Below are 22,227 nucleotides of genomic sequence, written 5' to 3'. Positions count from 1 at the left end.
GCTAAATAGAATTTGTTTGTAATACACAAAAAATGTTTATTATTAAAATCATAGTATAAGCTTTCTCTCTCTACAAATGTACTAGTTATTCCTTGTTGGATAAGGCAACAACACCTGGTAAGGCCTTACCTTCCAATAATTCCAAAGAGGCACCACCACCAGTAGAAACGTGGGACAACTTGTCAACAACACCGTATTTCTTGGCAACAGTAGCAGTATCACCACCACCAATAATAACAATATTACCAGCTTCAGCAGACTTGACAGCGTCATCCAACAAGGACTTGGTACCAGCGGCGAATTTGTCAAATTCGAAAACACCTGGTGGACCATTCCAAACAATAGTCTTGGCCTTGGCAACAGCAGCGCTAAACAATTCTCTAGACTTTGGACCAGCATCAAGACCCATCCAGTGGTCTGGAATACCTTCTTCTTGGGTGGCGGTACCAACATTGGCATCCTTGTCAAACTTGTCAGCAGTGACGAAATCAACTGGTAAAATCAATTCAACACCATTCTTCTTGGCCTTAGCAACCAAGTTTTCAACATTCTTGGCACCAGCTTCGTCGAAAAGAGAGTCACCAATTGGCATATTGTCCAAAACCTTCTTAAAGGTGAAAGCCATACCCCCACCGACAATCAACAAGTCAACCTTGTCTAATAAGTTGTCAATCAATTGAATCTTGTCGGAAACCTTAGCACCACCCAAAATAGCTAAGAATGGACGAGCTGGGTTTTCCAAGGCCTTGGCGAAGTATTCCAATTCCTTAGCCATCAAGAAACCAGAGGCTCTTTGTGGCAAATCGAAACCAACCATAGAAGAGTGGGCTCTGTGGGCAGTACCAAAAGCGTCGTTAACGTAGACATCAGCCAAGGCGGTCAATTGAGATCTGAACTTGGCAACAGCTTCTGGGTCAGCCTTGGTCTTGACACCATCCTTCTTGGAAGAGCCTTCTTCTTCAATGTGGAAACGCAAGTTTTCTAAAAGGAAAACTTGACCGTCTTTACCAGCATTAACAGCATCTTCAACTTCCTTACCGACACAGTCGTTCAAGAAAGTAACTGGCTTACCCAACAACTTTTCCAATTCGGTAGCAACTGGAGCTAAAGAGTACTTTTCGTTACGTTCACCGTTTGGTCTACCCAAGTGGGAAGCCAAGATGACGGACTTGGCCTTCTTTTCCAAAACGTATTGAATGGTTGGCAAAGCAGCAACAATTCTTTGGTTGTTGGTGATGGTCTTACCATCCAATGGGACGTTGAAATCAACTCTGATAAAGACTCTCTTGCCAGTGACGTCTAAGTCCTTGACGGATAATTTGTTAGATAAAGACATGATAATAAACTTAATTCGGTGGAGAATTATAAGAGTAAAAGAAAAGTAGTATAAAGTTTGTGAAAATTTCAAGGGGATTCTTTTGAAATAAATAACCTCCTGAAAAAAAAGGATGATAAATTTCCGGCGACAATTAAAGAGAGAGGGGGGGGAAAGAGAGAGAAAGAGGGAGAGAACAGGCCAAGGGGGGTTACAGAATTCACTGGAAAACTAAACTACCCAGGGTAATGCATAGAGAGAAAAAAAACCTGGTTTGCACCACATAAGAAAACGTCACACCACACGCTACCATCACCGGGTCAAACCGTTAGATCAGTTGCAATTGGTGTGAGTTTTGACTTGATCGTTTAATTATGCCCAACACCTGATTTTTTTTTTTCTGTGTAAACTGAGAAAAACTCCGAGGGATAACCACATGGGGTAAACCAAATACTGTAAATTAGATGCATTAGACATGTTCAATTGACTCAATTGCTGACTATAATCTCTATTTAGTATGTTGCTACCGATTGGTAGTATAAAATTGTAGAGGTTAGCTAAAATGAGAAATTAATCAATTGAAAATGTCATAGATAAGGCCGATGTGACAACGGGGGGGGGGGGGGACGCCAGCCATGGTATGTCTCTATCACCAAATTTTCTCAGCCTTTACAATCCTACTATTTCTAAGCGCTCACTCGCTATACGCTTATCCCGCTCCCGTCTACATATAGAAGCGACAAAAGTAACTCGCTTTGCGGTTATCCCGGTATTCCAATCATTCCGCTGTTCCGGACAATCAAATTTATTGGCCAACGCGGAAGGTAAATTTCCGGGCCCTGGCCAAATGGGTTGCAAAGTTTGTATACTGCATATAATTTGAAAAACGGTGAATCAGGTGACTACCACTGATGTTACACATTTTTCTGTTTTGCATGGATCCTTTTACCTTGACAACTGTGATAGTAACTAATGTGGAAGTTGCAGTTAATGGGCCCTCTTAAGCCCCACAGGTGTGTATAACCATCAAGGTGACGAAACAACTATATTGGCCTGGAACTATGGCAAGTCATAGTATTTCGTTATAGATTGACTACCAGGGTAGTTGAACAACCTAGACACGATACAGACGACTTCATGTCGGTAGACAGCTGGATTTGGTACATAGTTGCCATAACTATCTTATTTGACCTATATTTGCCCTGATTATTTGATTATGTTACTCCCCTCCACCTCCAAATCGCCCCCTTCGACAATCGCACGTACTGGAAGGTTCTAGAACAAACGAAAAATCCAACGCTACCAGACAAAAAAAATCCCATCTCACAGGTATCAGAAAAATTACAACTATATATTAAATATATCTTCTAACAACCAATTTATTATCACAAACTCCAACACATCTACAAAAATGGACAAACTTTTACAATGGTCGATTGCACAACAATCAGGTGATCAAGAAGCCATGGCTAGAATCGGTCAACCTGATGAAAAAATGTTACAACAATTATTTGGTGGTCCCGATGAACCCACCTTGATGAAACAATCCATAACCCTAGTCAATGATCCCGAAGTCACTTTAGAAAATAAAGAAATCGCACTTGAGAACTTTGAAATGTTGATTGAAAACTTGGATAATGCCAACAATATCGAAAACTTAAAGTTATGGCCTTCCATTGTCAATTTATTAGACCCAACCAGCCCAGAATCGTTAAGATTGCTCGCATGTAGCATCATTGGTACGGCAGTTCAAAACAACCCCAAATCTCAAGAAGATTTCTCAAACACCGAAGGAATCAACCACTTGATCCAACTTGCACATAGCGATACCAACAAACAAATTCAATTAAAGGCCCTATACGCCATTTCTTCGTTCATAAGGAACTACAAACCTGCATACACCCAATTTGAACAATACCAAGGATGGAACATCATACAATCAGATACTACCGATTCGAAACGAATCATCAGAGTATTGTCGATTGTCTCTTCAATCTTGTCCAACGGAATAGATACAAACACTCATCAACAAATTAAACAACAAGGTTTACCAGGGTTATTGGTATCAGTATTGCATAAAGATTCCAACGTCAACCTTCTTGATAAGGCCATCAATATTATTGTTGAATTACATAATCACAAGTATGAATTCACCGATGAAGAAATAAGCTCGATCAAAGCTGCTATTCAAGATATCAGTAATGTTGAACATTTAAACAAGGATGATCTTGACGCTGTAACTAATATTTGGGCATAATGTGTATAAAGATTTATAGCTAAGTAATAATATCATCTGGGTCATCAGCCGTAAAGAATTTATGTAGCGCACTATCAACTGATGGTGGTACAATATTTCTCCCAAAATTATCTTGTCCTAGCGTTCCTTGCGCTTTTAATGTCGTGTACACTTGATTCATTGTCTTGTATTGCACGTATAGCCTATCTGCTTTCGATTCGGTCATTAAATTAAACTGTTGTATTGACTGTAGGAAAGTTGATTTGGCATCACTTCCAGATCTTACCGTGCCAATATTTGCCAAATCTTTATTTCTCTCATATTTATCATACAACGACGATGCAATGGTGTATGTGAACGAATTCAACCAGTTGATAGCTTCAAGTCGAGTACGCACCATGAATATATTAATGCTTAGCTCAATTTGGATTTGATTAACTAGTTGTTCAATTTCTTTGGAGGGTGGGTAACTTTCAATATCATTGGGTGTTTTCCTTTTTGTTTGTTTAGTGGGTGATCCCATGCGTTCTAGAACTTGGTTCTTGAATTGGCGCTGTTCATAAGCTTTGATTTTGTTGAGTAGGTGATCATATGCCTCAACTACTAATATCACATGAGGAGTCTCGTCTCCTCGAACATTGTCCAATGCTATCTTTGAGGATATGACATCACCAGTTAAAGTTTTATCATTAAGTCTCGCTATGAATGTATCAGCAGTATAGTAAAGAACAACCACTGGCTCGGTGATAGTAGTGGGAGGACATGGAATGAATATATCCCTGATTAAGTCATATCTGGAGTTAATATGCCTATTCCAAGATATTATTGGTTGGGAATAGTGTTCCAGTGTAATTCGACATTGGAAGTTATCACTTGTATCAGTGAATAGTTCATATACTGAAGACTCGATTCCTAGTTCCATTTCTGCAAATAATTCTTCTTTCTTTTTTGTCACTTTGTTAGCATTAACGAGCTCCTTATGTGAATATTTGAATCCGTCAACCTGGGGTGTGTCAAGCAGTGGTTCGGCTTTCTTTGATTTCTTCTGAGGTCTAGTAGTTTCAGTTGTGCTCTGCTTTGGTTTGCCAGTAAATAGTTCTTTACATTTTTGTATAAAGTCAAGATCGGGATCATTGCGTAAAGGTAGTGTCGGTATATCACCATCCAGGTCCTGATCTATATCAATAGGGATCGGTACATCACCATCCAGGTCCTGATCTATATCTACAGGGGTCGGTATTTGCAAGTCCACAACGTTGTTCACTTTCGGTTTAGGCTGGTTTTGAATGTGTTCCTTTCGTAGAGTATGCTTTTTTGGTATGTGTTGACTTATCACGTCGTGGTTAGTGTCAGAGTCGCTAGACAACCAGTGAACCAAATCAAGCACCTTCTCTTGAGGTTTGTTCACCTCGTTCAGAAATGAAAATGAAGAGTCGATAATTGAATCATTGGCCAAAACTCTAGACTGTTTAGGTTGCTCTTTCACCGGACTTGCCCTTGGGACTATTATTGGTGAAGATGCTATGCTAAAAGCCGGTGGAACATCGCTATTTACACGTTCTTGCGTGGGTGGTAAGTTAGTAGGAGACGTGTGCGGCACAGCTGCACTAGAAGACTGAGGTGCCGACTTCAAAAGTTCGGAAGTTTCTGGGAGTATAGTGGATGATTCTATTTCCACCACTTCTAGGCTCTCACTCAGGGATTCATCCAGTGATAGTGAGATCACTTCAATATCTGTCATACCATCTACTTGGGGTTGATTTGGTTGTAAAACAAAAATGTAAACACAGGCAAAACGTAAATAGTGCGTGGTGGTGAGTCTGGAAAAAAAAAAAGATCCCAAGTCTTACAACCAGAGACAACCACAGCCAACCACAACAACCACCTCCACTACCATCTACAACTGTCAATACAATGACATCAAGAAGACTTTCCTTTAGTATGCCTCATCGAGGTTCACGAAAACTGCAAGCAATGGATGATGCCATTCTGGAATTGAAACAGATTTACGACAGCATAAGGTATGACTGGCCCCAGATCCTAGACCACCGGGCCAACGCTATAGAAACAGCAATTTCCTTACTAGACGATCTGTCTGTAGGGTTAGCCCATCGATTACCTGAATTTGAAAACTTGAAACAACAAACGGAAGTTGGATTGAGAAACGTCGTTAATGAACACCACGAAATATTCAACAACAGTATTGGTTCGTACCATATGCTATTATCAACATTACGGGAGTCCCAGGAGGATTCTACTGAAATTAAAGCATATTTGGAATCCTCCAATAAGGAAATCCACGATCGATCCGATTTGCTTTCGGAATTAAGCCAAACTTCAGCTCGGTACTCGGAGCTAATTGATGTGTTGGATGCCATGGCCGAGCTAACCAGTATACCGGACAAGATTGAACAATTAGTAATCGACAAAAAGATCCATGAAGTTTACGATGTGATATCTAACGGATACAAAACAGCGGAAAAGTATAATTTATGGTCGTTGCCTGCTATGGCCGGGATACAAAGTTATCTCGAGCTGCAATCCAACAAGCTATTTGATATGATTATCGATGAATTGCAGAATGAAATATACCTCAAACAAACAAGAATCACCACCGACACCACAGCAAACATATCTTGGCAATCCATCTTCAATTCAAGTGCACCACAGCTAGCATCGCTCGTGTCGTTGATAAACCTGAAGAATCTTGAACAATACGTTTCCAATGCAGCTAATTTAGACATTACTGAAATTGTCGACTTTTTGACCCAACCAGTTCAGAAGTTCATTCTACACCAATTGCCAGAATTGCATACTCACAGTATCATGTCTGACAAAGGTACCGAAGTTAAAGATGATTATCAATTCCTACTTGATACGAAAATGAATTCAAACTCCAGTTCGTTCTACTATATTTATATGCTCTTACGTACCGCTTCAAAGCTCAGTCGATTGCATCAAGTCACTGAGATTCTTATCGATTCAAACCAACTGGAACTTCATGGGTTAATCAATAGAACCACCGAGGAAATTAAACTGAAGAATAGCACCGCATTGTCGAAATTGACCAATATCAAACATCACCTGGAAAAATCAACATTACTTGAAATAATGGGCAATTCTAACTTCAACGATTCTGCTGTGGTTGTTCTTGAAGAATTGTTTGGGTCTATCTTTGTCAAATGTCTTGCTGTTTTCCATCGTCACAAAGTTGTCAATGAAATCGTGCGTATAATTGAAGAAGGTCAGAATTTAACTTCAAATACCCTGGTTCCTCCAACTTCACCAGTGGTTCTCTCATCGGCACTATCGCCCACGGGCAATGGTACAAAACCACATTCCAAGAGATTGGATGCCGAGATGTTAAGCATTTGGAACGTGATCAAGAAAGAATTGCGAACAATGATGTTGAATTATATTTACGATGACAGTTTGGTCCATGCCAATATTATTAATGAACCAACCACAAGAGCCAAGGATCAAAGCAAAATATACAAGGTTATCACCAGTCGCAAGAATTTGTTCCGCTTTGAAGACGTCACCTATGATACATCTTCGAGAACAGCCACAGAAATTCTTGGTATTGTCACTGATGTATTCCCTGGGTTTAATATGTCGGGTGATAACAAGGAGCTTGAAAAGACCAAGGATGAATTGTTGGGTTCGAGTGCATCACCATATATCCAGACGGAGCAATTCAATGCTATGATTGATGTGTTGGTACCTAAGAACTTATTTAATATGAGAGTGATTTTGGAATTCTTTTTGATATTCATTGAAGGGTCACAAAGAGTGTTTGCAAACTTTGAACATAGTAGTGACGTTACCCCTCATTCTAAATCTTCATTACAGTTCTTTAATGATTTCATGAAGATTTCATTCATGGGCTATGTCAAGGATGGAATTGAAATTTCATTTGGAGAACAAGTTGGTGGGACTTTTACGCGTGAGAAACCATTACATTCAACTGGATTGAAATTAGACCTTATTTCATTAAACCAGGCTTCCGATATTAACGTGATTGCCAATGTAAAATCAGACAGTACTCATAATGTAATAATTTATGAAAATGCCTTTAATTTCAAGAAATTGTATCTTGAATTATGTTTAATGTTCAACACTTCACTTACTTATCGTCAAGATTATTCCGATGTTGTTTTAAAAGTATTGGATAATTTCGCAAGGGAATATCATAACTTGTACCATGAGTTATTATCTGCCGGTGATTCAACTGCTAACAACAATAGGCCAGTTCTGCAAACTAGTAAATGGATGAATATCCCTGCATTACGAGAAATCAGTATGAAAATCTTACAAGCACATGTACAAAATGTACCTAGATCACGAATGGAGGAGTTATTCCACGCAGAATCACAAGTATTGTTATTTGAAGGAAATGATGATTTGAACGCCGTCGAAAAAGATGATTTATTAGATCCAGATTCTTACTCACAAGTACTTTACTTGTTGCTCACTACATCATGGGTCCTTTCTTGGTTGCCATTAATTAAAAAGGAAACAAACACAAAGAACAAAGATGAAAGTGATTCCGATACGGATTTACATATAGCGATGATTGATAAGTTACGTAGTAATTGGTCATTTTTGGAAAATGGAAGAATGCCAATCAATTTCACCGCCAACAGCTCTGACATCATTCATCATAACGTGTTCCTTTGTTTGGGTCCAGATAAGGTTTCTAAATTCGATCAAATTGTTAAAACTTTCGAAACTATCCGTGATGGTACGTTGCTAGCATTGCGATATGACTTAAGATGTAAGGCTATTTACTACACCACCAATTCATACAAACATGTGGATTGGACTCCCACCAATGAACCCGGGGATGCCGATCATTATATCGGTCTTTTCAATCAAGAGGTATTTGCCGTGGATAGTAAGTTATCCAGTATGTTGAGTAATGTTGAACGTGAAACTGTTTTTATTGGCTTGACTAAATTCTTAAATGATTTGTTTATCCAAGGGTCAATCAATTTGAAAAAGGTAAACAATAATGGTATTAAACGTATTTTGTTGAATATTTCAACTGTACAACAGATGTTACGAAGTGTTGCTACCAACCCTGAAGTGATTGATTTCACGAAGTCATCAGTTTATTTTGAGATGTTTACCTTGAATGAATTTACGTTGATTAACCGATTCCGTTCCAACGAACAAAGATATACTAAATCGGCATGTAACAATTTAGCCCGGTTGATCTATAGTGAAAAATTAGCCGATGGTCAAGGTTCGAGTTTCAACAAGGGTAAGTACAATGATCTTCTAAAGAAGATTGACGAATTAGTAGATTAAAAATTAGATAAATATATATATGTATGTATGTACAACTAGCAACAGTTTAGAGGAGGAGTTCTCTTTAATCTAAATCTCTCCATTAATCGTTCAGATGTAAATCTACCTACACCGGATCCAATGACAATAGCAAAAAAGTATGTCAATGTGAAAGTCATGGCTCCCAACATTAATGCGTATCCAAATAAATCAGGAACAATACAAAGGAACAAACGAATGGCATCTCTGAACAATGTAGAAGCAATCGGAAGTGACTTGACGGGCTTACTGACTTGAACAGAATCACCCTTATGTAAGCTATCATCAGAACTATTGGTATCGTGACAGTTGGCACCTGAAGTTACACTTTGTAAATTAGCAGGAGCATTGGCAATGCCACTTTCAAACTCTTGGTATTCACGATTTTGCCAAACAACTTCTTCAAGATAGTTCCTCACAAACTCCAACAAACGGTTTAAAAATGCAACAAAGAACAACAACAAGAATATCCCAAATGCTTGACCCTTGTTATTAGCCACTAAGTTCTTAAATATCACGGGGTATCCCTTAAATTGAGCTGTGAAGTACATGTGCATACCAGCCATATCATCGTGAGACGACATGTGATCCATGGCGGATGATGCAGTTTCCATGACCATATCCATAGTGGCCGTGGCAGTGTCGCTGTCCATTGACATCATCATATGTTTATTTTGAAATGACATTGTTATCTATTATATTATATTAGTTCAAGTATAAGTGATATGACAATTGTGCTGTCTGTTGTAATAGACGAGAATGGGAGTGGTTTAAATACTATACACCAGAAAAAGGGAGTAATTTGCTCATATGCGATATCAATTACGGCTACATAGTGATCAGGTTATCATTATTATTGTGTAATGGTTGAGCAAATTTTCACTTACTTAATTGAGACAGAGGTGAGTGCGAAAATGATGTGCGCGCAAATTCTTCTTGCCTAATCGGGGTAGTGTATGCGGCGCACGCAAATATCAGCATCCGTAGTCGGATTCTGTTGGACTTTGCAGGAATCGCACAACGGTGTTTCTAACACTGTTTTAGGTGCAGTTCAGATCCCGATTAATGTCGAGGGATCTTCTCTGGCATCATGCGAGAAACTGCACCTTTACCCGACTGGTGAAGCAGAGAAATATTTTCCCAATCTCGACCCTAGAAAATAATTAGGTAGTTGTAACAAAATAAAAAAAAAAATAAAGAAAATCTTCTGCATGTTAGCCATAGATCGAGAAGTATGTCTTGTATATTATAGTCATCTCTGCTTCTGTAGAAACCATCAGTTTATTTTCTGATGGATACGTCAAATTTAAGCCAAATAACCTAATTTGCATTAAAAACGTTTACCTTGATATTGATCTACAATTCAACTTAAACCCTTGTTTATTTCTACATAAATAATCTAGAAATCATCCATCCTTTTCCTCTATATATGGACATCGTTGATTTCTATCATTCACCAATACGTGAAAATCTAACCATTGCGAAGCAGTAAATCTCGCACCACATGCAGCACATCCACCTAACATTGGCAATTTGTCGGTTAATGTATGAGCAGTCTTGCCCTTGGGATCATCAAACTTGAAATGCAGATGCAACAAATGTTTCTTGTAATCATATGGACGATTGAAATATTGGGTTCGGTGATTACACATATACTTAGGATAGACACATTGAAATCTTCCAACTTCATTATGGATCCTAATATGTCTTGTCATATCCCTACTAATATATTTCCCACAAATAGAACATTTCGCCCCTTTAGATAATCTCTTTTTCGGCTTGGAAGTATTGCCTGCACCGCTAGTATTTGCAAATGCAATGTCAATATCTTCACCTCCGGAATTGCCAGAACCACCACTGCTGACACTTTGGTTGGATCCACTTCTAGGAAGTGTATTGGTGGTTTGGAGGTAGTAATTATCTTCATGGTCGTGGTCGGAGTTCTCACCGGAACTGACATTTGTTTGATGATCATTTGGTGGAGATAAGAAGCTTTCATTCGTAGAACTTCCGTAAGCTTGTGATGAATCTATTGAAGTTACTGGTTCACAGAAGAATGGTACTTGTGGTAGCATTTGATGCGGCACTTGTTGTTGTTGTTGTTGTGGTGGTGGTGGTGGTGGTGGTGGTGGTGGTGGTGGTAGTGGTAAACTAGCCCCATATTCAAATTCAGTGAAGTTTGCTGTAATTGGATTGGTCTGCTCCTCGCTAAAAGATTTCGTAGTTCCAGAATTAGCATCATCATCCGTCTTAAGTTGTGTCAGTTTTAAATAATCTTCAAATGTTTGATTGAAACTGTTAATATTATTCTCATGACCATCAATACCAGGAGAGAAAAATTGGCCTGTATTCACCGCGGTTGTAGAATTTTCAAGCTCGAAATATCCACTAGGCGGAAGATTACTAGGAACTGCACCTACCGATTTGGGTGGTTCTGCCGATGGAGTTAGATTAAACGAAGGCATGTTTAACCCGTAGGGGTCATCAGTTAATTGTAAATCCTGCTCCAAGAACTGCAATTCCGACGGAAGGTCAGGATCTTCCTGGCCTTGTTGAACAATAGGTTGGCTTGGTGTAAACGATAATGCTCTGTGTAATAACCCACCACTTGAAGATCTATTCCAGTAATCAGTACCTGAATCTGATTGTGACGACTTGACTTGTCTAGTGACTGGTCTCTTGTTTATTGAATCCAATTTAATGAAAAATCCCGGGTTTTTCTTTGGTCGTCCACGTTTTGCCTTGGGCTTCACGTCAAGATCACTTGGTTTCTCGTGTATAGTTTCATTACCAGATGGATCAGGGTTGACTCTAATTGTATTATCTTTATTATAATATATTGTCTGTGGATTAAACCCCATTAACGAATTAACACTCTCACCAGCAAGTTCTCGTATTAACAGTGGTTGAACTTGAGTCATATTGGTGGATTGTTTGTTGAATACAGGTAGTGATTGCTGCCGTATGGACTGAGGACGTGGTGGGAAAGAAGTTTTTACATCCTGAGAAGTACCACGAGATGGGATTGGATTGCCAATGGAATTATCCATGGTTTGAGAATTAGTTGGTGTCCATTCCTGTTCTCGTGAAAGGGGGGAGCGCTTATATGGAGTTGTTTGGTAGTTTTGATTGGAATGTGGATGCAGTAGTAAGTATTGTTGGTCATTTTGTTGCTGTGGTTGCAGAGGTTGTGCTGGTTGTGCTGGTTGTGCTGGTTGCTGTTGCGGGAGTGAAAGATGTTGTTGTGACGTTTGATTCTGATGATGTTGCTGTTGATTTTGCTCATTTAGTTGCTGATGTTGATGATGTTGCTGGTTCTGCTGTTGTTGTAATAATTGAGCAAGCTGTTGTTGTATTAATGTGTCATTATAGTAGTGGTCGATTCTTGAGGAAGGAACTGATGACGACGTCCGATTTGAAAAATAACCTAACCCGTCCTCATCATCATTTTGAGGTTTTACTTCGCCTTCGAAATAGCCGCTTCCCGATCTATGATACTCTTGCAGATGTATTCTTTGATTATGAGGCTGCTGTGGTTGTTGTGGCAGGAACTGTGTGTGATGTGGCGATTGGTTTTGGTTTTGAAATACCACAGGGGTTTCCTCCTTGAAATTTAATTCAGCATTGAAATGAGGGTAATAAGGTTCTGTCTGTTGATACGGAGGACCATGGTTTCCAAAATTGGAGTAATCATGAGTTTCCCTTGAACTCAGTGTCATATCTTTCCCCATGCAAGTATCAGGTACTAAGGGGTGGTCGGGGGTGAGCGTGTTAACAATTCGGAGCTGGGGGAAAAAAACTCAATAAAAATAGGTTGGTTTTGTATTTTTTTTACAAAAAAAGGAAAAAAATAAATCTGTCAAAATAGTATGCCGAAACTGTTCTTGTGCAATGCGCTCTGTATAATGTGGCTTGTAGGTGATGGTCGTCTAATAATAGGACATAAGTATAGTATGTGTATGTCTCGTGTACAACCTTTTTTTTGTTTGTTTCTTTATCTCAATCTATCAAGAAAAAAAAGAAAACTTTAAGACTGTGGTCGTTTTTCCTCGCCCTTTGTGTCCAGAATTTTTTAGAGATTTTTTTTGTTCATTAAGTTGCTTAAGCTTTTTTAAATTTATTATTTATGCAGCAAGTGCTGCTCTAAAACATATGATTTTCTTGGACAAAATTGTTGTGCATATTAGTTTTAATTTAATTGGAATTTCTATTCGTTTTATTTCTCGAAATAAGTGACGTTCGTATGTTCGATTCCTAAATTTTCTGATTGGTATGTATCATTACTTATTTCTATTTTGACTCTGTTTACTTTTCGACTTAGTTATATTATTTGGTGTCACTGTTTCATTTTGTTGTATAAGATACATTTGGAGAAAAATGTGGATCAGATCACAAAATTAGGGAGATGCAAGGAGAAAGCAACCCCGGAAAAAAGTCAACTTTAAGATCGAAATCTCGCCAACAAATAGAGTTGATAGAAGAATCTTATTTATTGTAATCATTCTTTGTCGAGATCGGATTTAATAAAGCCGGGATCTTTAGGTTTTGGCCCATACAGCTGTTGCGGCATTGTTACAGGGCTACAAACCCTACTCTGGCGTTTTGATGCTTGCAAAACATCTAGAATTAGTAGTAGATCTCACATGAAACTAGCATGTACCTCGGAACAAATGGATATTTCATCACTAGAGTGTCTCTAAAAGTATATCTGAAATAGTAGAAAACTAAAATGTGGTTGAATATCTTGATGAATGTGACAGGAAATTCTAGACTAATAATCCTGCATGTGAAGATAGTCAATCTAACTTTGAAAGTGAATTAACCGTCATGCACCAACATGTAACGCGAAGTGGTTATGAGACATGTTGCAACAAACCCCGAATTACCATTTTATTTTAAACTTGACGTAAGATCCTGTATTGGTCGTAAATGCTGCAAATTAAGTAAATATGTAGTTTCTACTGCAAGTACTATTGTTTTTTTTTTTTGCTTTTGATATGATCAGAATGAAATTATAGGGAAGAAAATGCAAGGTCCAAATGGTGAAAAGATGAACTAATACAGAAACCAAGACTTTATGTCTTTTTAAGATGCAGTGCATCAAGATTTGGGCAAAAAGTGTTATCACGGAATGAGGGACGCCAAGGTTGTTACATTTTTCACTAGGACACCACCTTTCGTAAATCATACCTTAAATTCCTTGAATTAAAGTTAGCTTGCGGTGAATTTGAATTTAGCAACATGCAGTTTTCCGTGGCTCCCTTTCATTTTGATTAGGTTTATTCCTTTCATTTGAATAGGTATAACGGAATTGTTCCTTTATGTATATTTCTGATGCATTACCAGAGTCTCCCTTTCAGAGTCTCTGTTAACCTTAATTTTATCAATATATCTGTGTTCTCTAAATGATTTGCGCTTTCGAAATGGAAATTATACTGGAACACAAAGTTGAAGATGAAAAATTTCACAACAGGATCATCTCTTTCTGGACGCTCGGATGATCACTTTCCAATTCCGGTTAAAGATCCTTCATGTTACTGATTATTTTTGCTACCATTGATATCTAGGCAAAGTCTGTGGGAACTTTTTAACGTTATGCTCTGGTTGAATCTGGACCACCTTCCAAACTGAAAGGGATACAAGGTCAAACTTTAAATAGTTAATATGTTATTAATACAAAATATGTAAGGAAGTCTTTTTCTAACTAAAAGTAAATAGTATTCATATATTACCCATCTGATCTGTTTATATCTTTATCATGTTTCTAGAATCTCATGATCTTCCCCTTAAATTTCAGGCGCGAGGATGTAACCCACCTTGCGTTTTGGCAACTTTAAGCGGGACTTTGCCAACAAGTCATGCAACACCGTCTATATCTATCGTTGTTCTATAAACGGACACATTTTCAGAACCTCTTCTGTCAAAATATGAAGATCTAACCAATCTTTAGCAACAAACCGAAGACCACATGGACATACTCCCCAATGGTCAAGTTTTTCGTTTAAATTATGTAATCTCTTGACTGATTCATCATCAAATTTAAAATGTCTATTTAATAAATGCTTCTTGTAATCGTAGGGCCGGTTGAATTTCCCCAGCTTATGGATGCATTGGCTTCGTGGGAACTTGCATTTGAAGCGTGATTCACTCTGATGAGTTCTCATATGTCGAGACATGTCTCTAGTGATCCTCTTTCCGCAAACAGTGCATGTTCGATGATCGACAAAATGTGTTTCCACCAACGGTATGGGAACATTGACGTTAGAATTTACCATACTGGTAATATCGGGATATTGATTGACATCAACGTTTAATGAGAAATGCACATTACTATTGACTGGTGCCTGCCATCCAACATTTGGTGTTTGTAGTGAATCTGTCTGTGGTTGTTGTTGTTGTTGTTGTTGCTGCTGTTGCTGTTGCTGTTGCGGTGGTGGTGGTTGTGAAGGTGGGGGTAATGCTGGATATTGCAGTATCGGTAGTTGATATCCGTAAGGATGTTGTTGTTGCTGTGCTACTTCGAGTTGCTGTTGTGGATATATTTGGTATGCTACATTGTTAACTCTTCCTTGGTCATCATATGGCGGGGGTGGGGGTATAGATGGTATTGTTGTTCCGGAGAAATATGTTTGATTGTTAACCGACAGGGATTGTTGATGTACATGAATTGGTGGAGGCCGTCCATATGGAAGTTTTGAATAGTTCGATACTTGTCCTTGGGCAGCAGTGGTATAATTGTTGGAATTAACGGGGTTGGTTGCATTTGTAAGATTATTGTTGTTTGTTTGTATATAACTATCTTTATAGTTAATTCGTGCCAAGGTTTCTGAGTAGCCATCTTGTGGCTGTTGATATTCATACACCTGTCTTGTTTTTTGTTCATGGGTGACTATTTGTTGTGACGGTGGTATTGAACGATACTCGTCAGGACTATTTGTTTTGCTCATAGGTAAATCAAAAATTTAATAATTAATAATTTTCATTCAAATTGGTATTAGCGTTGATAGTTGTATGAAACTAGTAAACATCTACCAATTCAAATGACATAAGGTATGTTGCCTTTTATTTATATGCTGGACGTTTACGACCTTATTTGCACAATTGAAACTTATCGACAAATAAAATACTCAATGAAATGGCTACAACCAACAAACAATAAAAAAAAATTGCAAGTTTAAGCGTGTTTTCAAGGTGTGATCAAATTTCAATGTATTTAATGATGTACTGCTTTTGGGTTTCAGTTGATGTTGTAGTTGATGAATAGTTGACGAATAGTAATTACACAGGATATAATTACCAAAGTTCGAATGAAGAATATTTATGTACAATTTTATATTTGACATGTAAAGCGCATTCTGTGGAATTATATATTTCTAATCGCAAAAATTATGCATGGAAATAATGAAAAAAAATTAACCTTATTTTGGTTCCCCGAAGCCTAAACTAAGGTGGGACAGCAAATCTGAAAGGCATACACCCTTATTTCTGATTTAAGAGGGCTACAAGCTTATAAAATAAATAGAAGAAAAAAGAAATGCAAAGAAAAATATTGTGGCAAGTTTATTGTTTCATGTCAGTATAGATATTTTTTACAGATATTTTTTATGTGAGGAGTGTAATTTTAATGTTTGTATCACATATTTTTTATTTTCATTACACATATTCAATCGCTTCTATTTTTTTAGGTGCAAAATGCATCTCGGTATTTCTTTTTTAAAGTTTTACCTTAAACTATATCCGGTGAAAGCCAATGTCAGGAGCTTAAGCTCACTGGTCTAAACATTTAATGATCTGGTGATGTTCACTAGACAAAAAAAAAACACACCCCCCCCTCCAAAGTTCCCCTCTCGTCTTTGAATTGATGTTAGAAAAGTCATGCTTCTACTGCAAGATTCGCTTAAACAGTCGGATCTTCAACTCTAGATCACGACTGTTTTGCAACCTACCAGAATTTACCTTCTACTGCATTAGAAATACAAAACAGAAGAGTTTGACAAGAATGATAGGTCTAGTTGTAAGTGGCTAGATTAAACCTGAACACTTAAACCACATCAATACAATGTCCAACTCCTGGGAGCTAATACAAAATATAACGCGCTCTAGAATCGCCCGTCTATGGTAACTGTGGAAACCCGTTATTTTTTTTTAATTACCTTCTCAAATTCCGGAGTCACGCTGTACAACCAGTTAAAACCTAGTGGCTAACCATTTCCACTGCTGACATATTGCTAATTTTTTTAATTAATTAATCAGATTACCCCTCCCAGTCTCTCAGCTAAAATTTGTTGAAGAATTTTATTCCTTCTTTTTAATTTGTTCAGACTGTATTCTTATTTCGTTTTGTGGATGAAAAAAAAAAACGTTAGATATTTGCATGCATTATCGTACACGTCAACCTCGGATACTCAATCGGGTACTCTTGCCAAGTTTGAAGTGCCACATTTAGGTATGTATGCGTTCTATCACCTTCGCATATGTTGATCTCTGAACGGAGATCTAAATCCACCTTTAGTCTGACTGTATCTACCGTCCTCTAGAGATTTACAGACGCAATATCAAAAAAAAAAAGGTCACTCCGAATGGGAGCGCAAATTATTTGGACTAGACGGAGATATAGTTCGAATTGGTTAACTCCCCCTCCCCACTCTACGGATATGAGAAGAAGTAGCTGGAAATTATTTTACCGCATAGTATTGTGGCTAATTAAGAAGGCGTGGCCAAGTTATTGGAATTAAAAATATAGGATAACCAGCTGATTGAATTCCGCCTCTATTTCTTTTTCTAGAAAAATAGTACCTGCAAATCATTGTTTAATTATCGAATCGAGAAAATTGTAAACACATCATTCGAGAATAAGTCATTTACGAATACCAGATATGAAAATTTGCAATGATCTATCAGCAGAGAACTTGAGGTCACATTTATTTTTTCTTTCGGTGCAGGTGAAGATAAAGTTGCCTTGCATAAAAAATATTTCAACGAGGCGAATGGACACGCGCAAACCACCAGAAAATATTGCACACAGTTCCACTTTCGGATACAACACCGATATCATGGTACGAGTGCGAAAGACGTTGCGTGATTATAACAATATGTTTGAGCAACGAGGATAGCAAAATAACATCTTTAGCCGAGCCACTTCAAACTGACCGCGTTCCCGCTTTGAATTTGAGTAGACTATACAACAAGGAGACACCAGGAACTAAATAGCCAAATTTCGGAGATTCTAGTGCTACCGGGAGAAAAAATAATGATGATGTGGGGATACTAGCCCTGAGACAACAACTAAATGAGACGATATGGAAGCAATTAGAATTAGTTACAATTAGATTAACGTTGACGAAGGTACTGATACAATGAAAAAGAAAATTATGTTTCAGGCTCATAACCATGACCTGTCTAATTGATCATTGTCTTCTCCGTAAATTGCAATCGTAAATCCACCCATCATTATTTACAGTACATATCCGGATTAGAGGGGGGAATTTCTTTGAAAACATATTTTTTGACATGTCTAAAACTAGGGCGTGTCCATCATGCAGACCTTTTCAATTGATCACAGAATGGTGCCAAAATAAAAACTGAACCAAACAAGTGCCAAGCACAATATCAATTAGTGTTCTTGCATGAGCTTGATTGAATGGATAAGATAAACGAGAAATAAATAAAATCGAGAGTAGGTTCAGGTTGGCTAGGTTAACAAAAAAAAAAAATCTTTCAAATGAGGTGTATTTTCCTCCGGTCATGACCGTATTAAAAATAGAAAATATGGCTAGACGGTGAATTCTTATAGCAACGTAAACCAAAAATACAGGAATTTTCAGAAATAATAAATCATGAAACTACAAAAAATATATTCATTTCTCTGATAGGTGAATCTTCTGGAGGCGTGCTGTTATAATTATAAGATGTTCGATCTTTGAAATACAATTAATAACTGGGAATATATTCACGAATACTAGAACTTGATAATGGTGCATTGTTTCAAATAGGCGATGTTCGAATATAGTACTTGCTTCTAAATCCAGCTCATTGTTAGTTTGAAGTTTATTATCACGAATATTGAGTTATTACTTTGCTCTCTGGGCTGGAAATTGGCGATTTCACATGAAAGCACATTCGTAAAAATAATATTGATCTTCGTGATCGATCCACCAATAGCAAGCCTCAGTCAGATTTAAGCCTAAGCCTGTTGTTATGGTCCACGGATATTTATCTTCTGATAATGTGGTACGATTATTCAACCATAGATTGTGTCATTATTTGGGAGGGGAAAAAAAGGAGTTCTGTTTTGGTGATTTGTATCATGCTGGAGCCTCCCTATTTTACTCTGGCTGACTCTATTCCCTATGTTGTTAATGCTTACATGCCTTTTCGACTGCTTAGAGACGTATTTTCTCTCTGAAATTCAATTTGTATATTAGGGGGATCCAAATCAGACCTTCCAAATTGCATAACCACGGTGGTTGATATCTATAGCAATGTAATAAGCTTGCAGCTGCATGCAAGAATAAATAAATTTGCTCTTTTCTTAACGCTAAGATTAGTTCTTGGCATTCATATCTTTGATGCTTCAATAGTTGTCATTAAGTTTGAGGGAAATAACTATATTGATTGATTTTGAACACCTCAAGGTTGAAAATGAAGATAGGCTCAACTATAGAGGCTTTGGATATAAATAACATGAATGTTAGGTCAGAAACTAATCTTGTCATTAATAATTTGAATTCGGGGAGTTTGGGGAAAGCAATCTCTCCCAAACGGTCTGTTTGGTAATGTAGGAATAGTAGTTGTTGTAGTGAGGTTGACATATTTATTGTTTTCTGCTGTTGCTGTCCTCCAAATGTCTTGATATTCTTATAGGTATAATCAGGACCATGTTGTTGGATCAAGAATTTCCTCTTGGAAGTTGTGCTAGATCTAGGAATATGTCCAAAGCACGTCAAAACTCAACAAAAGATATGTTCTCGCCCCATGTGTTATATGCAGGTCGGTAATTGTTGCCCACTGATGAGATATTGTCCAAGTTGAAACTGCTAAACGCTAGAATTGGTCAAGTACTCCTAATAAATTGTTATATTTGAATCCCCGATGTCTGTGAACCTTTAAATTCAACCCCAAAAGCTGTTTATCTCTGATTATTATAGCAGAAATTCTCAGGAGCAATTTGATTGGCTGGTTGGTGGACATGACCAACAATGTCCCTGAATTTGACATTTAAAGCAGAAACTTTCCACATATAAAGCTTAAACTTGGTTAAATACTGTCAACATACTGCAACCCATGTTTTAAAGGTACTTTGTTGATATATGGATATGTTCTGTTGGCATATGCTACTTCTTAGACATGGAATTTTACTTACTTGCTACAGAATCAAGTGCTGTATAACAATTCAGGCATAGTTTAAACAAAGTGCTAAATATCAGATCCAACCATTAGTTAGAAGATAAGAGTGATGAAGAAGTTATCCCAGAGATTTATGAAATTCAAGTGCTCACTTTAATAGATTTAACTATGAAGTTGACAAAATTTTAAATTTGAGTAATAGAGAAATACAAATATCCGGATTTGTGTGTTCCCAGTCAAACGAGAGTCTATCCCAATTATAAAATAAATGTTATCTATATACTCCATTTGGATTTGAGTGTATCCAAGCTGCAAAAACCTGAATGATCATTTATTTGGATTTTTTTTTGATGATGTCAAGAAAGACAGAAGGCTTAAGGAATAATTTCAATAATTTTGTACCTGCTATACTAAAGGGTTCAAGAAAATATTGATTATAACAACAATATAATTTATTATAGTTGCTATTGCAATTAGGAAGTGTTATTGGAGATACAGTTGCTGAATGTTATAATTAAGAAAAAAGAAAAAGAGAAGATACAAATTAGTTGCCAGTGTTGGAGGATTGGATTCTTATCTAATAGGTCTAAGGAATCGAACTAAGAACAAAAGGATAACTTGAATCATGCCTTCAATCCATTCATTGCCTAGCATACTTCCTACTGGGGATGTTATTCAGGAAAATCTAGCTATGTTTGTATTATTACTATATGAAGAAAGCATTTCAAGGCCGAAAAAGAATCTACATTGAAGTTCATTGCCCTCTCCCCCGAATACGTTTTTAATTCATAAATCTGTCTTCAGGCAGATATCAAATGGTCTACTCGCTTGTCAAGAACCAGGAATGTTTCTAATTTCTTGTATTTCGGAATTTAAATGCATTTCATATTGCAACGATTGATTCTCAAAAACTTTCATGGTTGTTAACATCCCTGTTATTGTATATTGCGTGATTTTGAAAATCCATCATTGCTTATCAGCTCGGGATATTATCATTGGGCAGTTTTATTATTATTCCGGAATTTTACAAGCCAGGCTTGTAATTTATTAAGATGTTACAGGAAATTAAGCTCCACCACATACAAGCAATAATTAGCGTATTGATGAATTTGTGTTTAATTACTGTTAACAATACAATTTGATGCATTTAAGTTGAGAAAAATGCATATTCCCGTCTGGATATGCTAAATGGTGCATAATTCAAATTAAAGCTTCTCATTTCCAAAAGATGCGACTTTAACTTAATATAACCATTGTATTAAATCATGCTTTTCCTGGTTAGCAACATTTCTTATATTTCACCTGAAGTGGTTACGTTCCAAATGATGGAACGCAATTTAATTAATAAGGGAATCATTAATTGGGGTTTGTTTGGTAGCAGTTTGCAACACCAGATATATCACATGCCATATACTTTTGGGTAAGACCGGATAATTTTATCGTTGTTATGTGCATCTGACTGATTTGTCTGGTACAAAACCTAGTTAATAATATTATTAAAGAAGAGTTCTAGACTCTCTAAAACAAACTTCCAAGATTTTATTTTTTAAAACCAAACTAGCTTTGAATATTATTCCAAGAGTTAATGTTTCTTGACCAAGCGCTAAATGGATCTCGCATTTAATTTTTAGGCCACTACATTGCGCAATTAGAGACTATGTGATCTGGTGGTACCGTGATGTAGAGTAGCGTATGAAGAGAAAAATCTTGACTCCAAAAGCTCTGATATACATTATATGACGTCAGATCGGTTTGTTGCAAAGTAGATCATGGTTACCGAGATCATTTTAATTAGCGAGGGGGGAGGGAGGCGTATGTTCCGATAGGGGTACTTTACGTACATTTTTTAGTTATTATACAATAGTCTAGACTCATTAATTAACGGAAATAAGTTATTCTGATCGAGAATAAAATAATATACGTTCGATCCGAGAGTATTTTATTGATAAATCACCTCGTTTGCGGCATATACTTATTGATTTAATCGATCACAAACTTG

The 22,227-nt window shown here is 37.3% G+C and overlaps 8 protein-coding genes across 8 annotated transcripts; 2 read left to right on the top strand and 6 right to left on the bottom strand. All coding sequences in view use genetic code 12, as the record gives it.

Annotated features, from left to right (window-relative positions):
- Positions 1 to 18: 18 nt before the first annotated feature.
- PGK1 (phosphoglycerate kinase) lies at positions 19 to 1,357 on the bottom strand (the record flags this gene model as incomplete). Its single annotated transcript, XM_007377246.1, has 1 exon — positions 19 to 1,357. The coding sequence occupies one exon, from the start codon at positions 1,334 to 1,336 to the stop codon at positions 86 to 88; it is 1,251 nt and encodes a 416-aa protein (XP_007377308.1).
- A 584-nt stretch (positions 1,358 to 1,941) lies between these two features.
- SPAPADRAFT_63190 (uncharacterized protein) lies at positions 1,942 to 5,323 on the top strand (the record flags this gene model as incomplete). Its single annotated transcript, XM_007377244.1, has 1 exon — positions 1,942 to 5,323. One exon carries the CDS (start codon positions 2,727 to 2,729, stop codon positions 3,570 to 3,572), a length of 846 nt encoding a protein of 281 aa, XP_007377306.1.
- On the bottom strand, positions 3,592 to 4,605 carry SPAPADRAFT_143000 (uncharacterized protein; the record flags this gene model as incomplete). The annotated part of the gene is made up of 1 exon (XM_007377245.1): positions 3,592 to 4,605. A coding segment is annotated over one exon (1,014 nt), but the record flags the coding sequence as incomplete, so codon positions are not given.
- A 142-nt stretch (positions 5,324 to 5,465) lies between the features above and the next one.
- On the top strand, positions 5,466 to 9,946 carry SEC8 (exocyst subunit; the record flags this gene model as incomplete). The annotated part of the gene is made up of 2 exons (XM_007377242.1): positions 5,466 to 6,821; positions 6,912 to 9,946. The coding sequence occupies 2 exons, from the start codon at positions 5,466 to 5,468 to the stop codon at positions 8,862 to 8,864; spliced, it is 3,309 nt and encodes a 1,102-aa protein (XP_007377304.1).
- Positions 8,900 to 9,568, bottom strand: CTR1 (high-affinity Cu transporter; the record flags this gene model as incomplete). The annotated part of the gene is made up of 1 exon (XM_007377243.1): positions 8,900 to 9,568. One exon carries the CDS (start codon positions 9,566 to 9,568, stop codon positions 8,900 to 8,902), a length of 669 nt encoding a protein of 222 aa, XP_007377305.1.
- Positions 9,947 to 10,288: 342 nt separating the features above from the next.
- On the bottom strand, positions 10,289 to 12,601 carry SPAPADRAFT_52426 (uncharacterized protein; the record flags this gene model as incomplete). The annotated part of the gene is made up of 1 exon (XM_007377241.1): positions 10,289 to 12,601. One exon carries the CDS (start codon positions 12,599 to 12,601, stop codon positions 10,289 to 10,291), a length of 2,313 nt encoding a protein of 770 aa, XP_007377303.1.
- Positions 12,602 to 14,758: 2,157 nt separating this feature from the next.
- SPAPADRAFT_143043 (uncharacterized protein) lies at positions 14,759 to 15,217 on the bottom strand (the record flags this gene model as incomplete). The annotated part of the gene is made up of 1 exon (XM_007377240.1): positions 14,759 to 15,217. A coding segment is annotated over one exon (459 nt), but the record flags the coding sequence as incomplete, so codon positions are not given.
- A 3,549-nt stretch (positions 15,218 to 18,766) lies between these two features.
- SPAPADRAFT_63189 (uncharacterized protein) lies at positions 18,767 to 19,795 on the bottom strand (the record flags this gene model as incomplete). The annotated part of the gene is made up of 1 exon (XM_007377239.1): positions 18,767 to 19,795. The coding sequence occupies one exon, from the start codon at positions 19,691 to 19,693 to the stop codon at positions 19,469 to 19,471; it is 225 nt and encodes a 74-aa protein (XP_007377301.1).
- Positions 19,796 to 22,227: the final 2,432 nt, after the last annotated feature.

The sequence above is a fragment of the Spathaspora passalidarum genome, assembly GCF_000223485.1.
Source record: "Spathaspora passalidarum NRRL Y-27907 unplaced genomic scaffold SPAPAscaffold_7, whole genome shotgun sequence".
In the NCBI taxonomy this organism is placed as follows: domain Eukaryota; kingdom Fungi; phylum Ascomycota; class Pichiomycetes; order Serinales; family Debaryomycetaceae; genus Spathaspora; species Spathaspora passalidarum.
The sequence above is the reverse complement of the archived record's forward strand: the minus strand, read 5'-3'. Positions and strand labels throughout refer to the sequence as shown.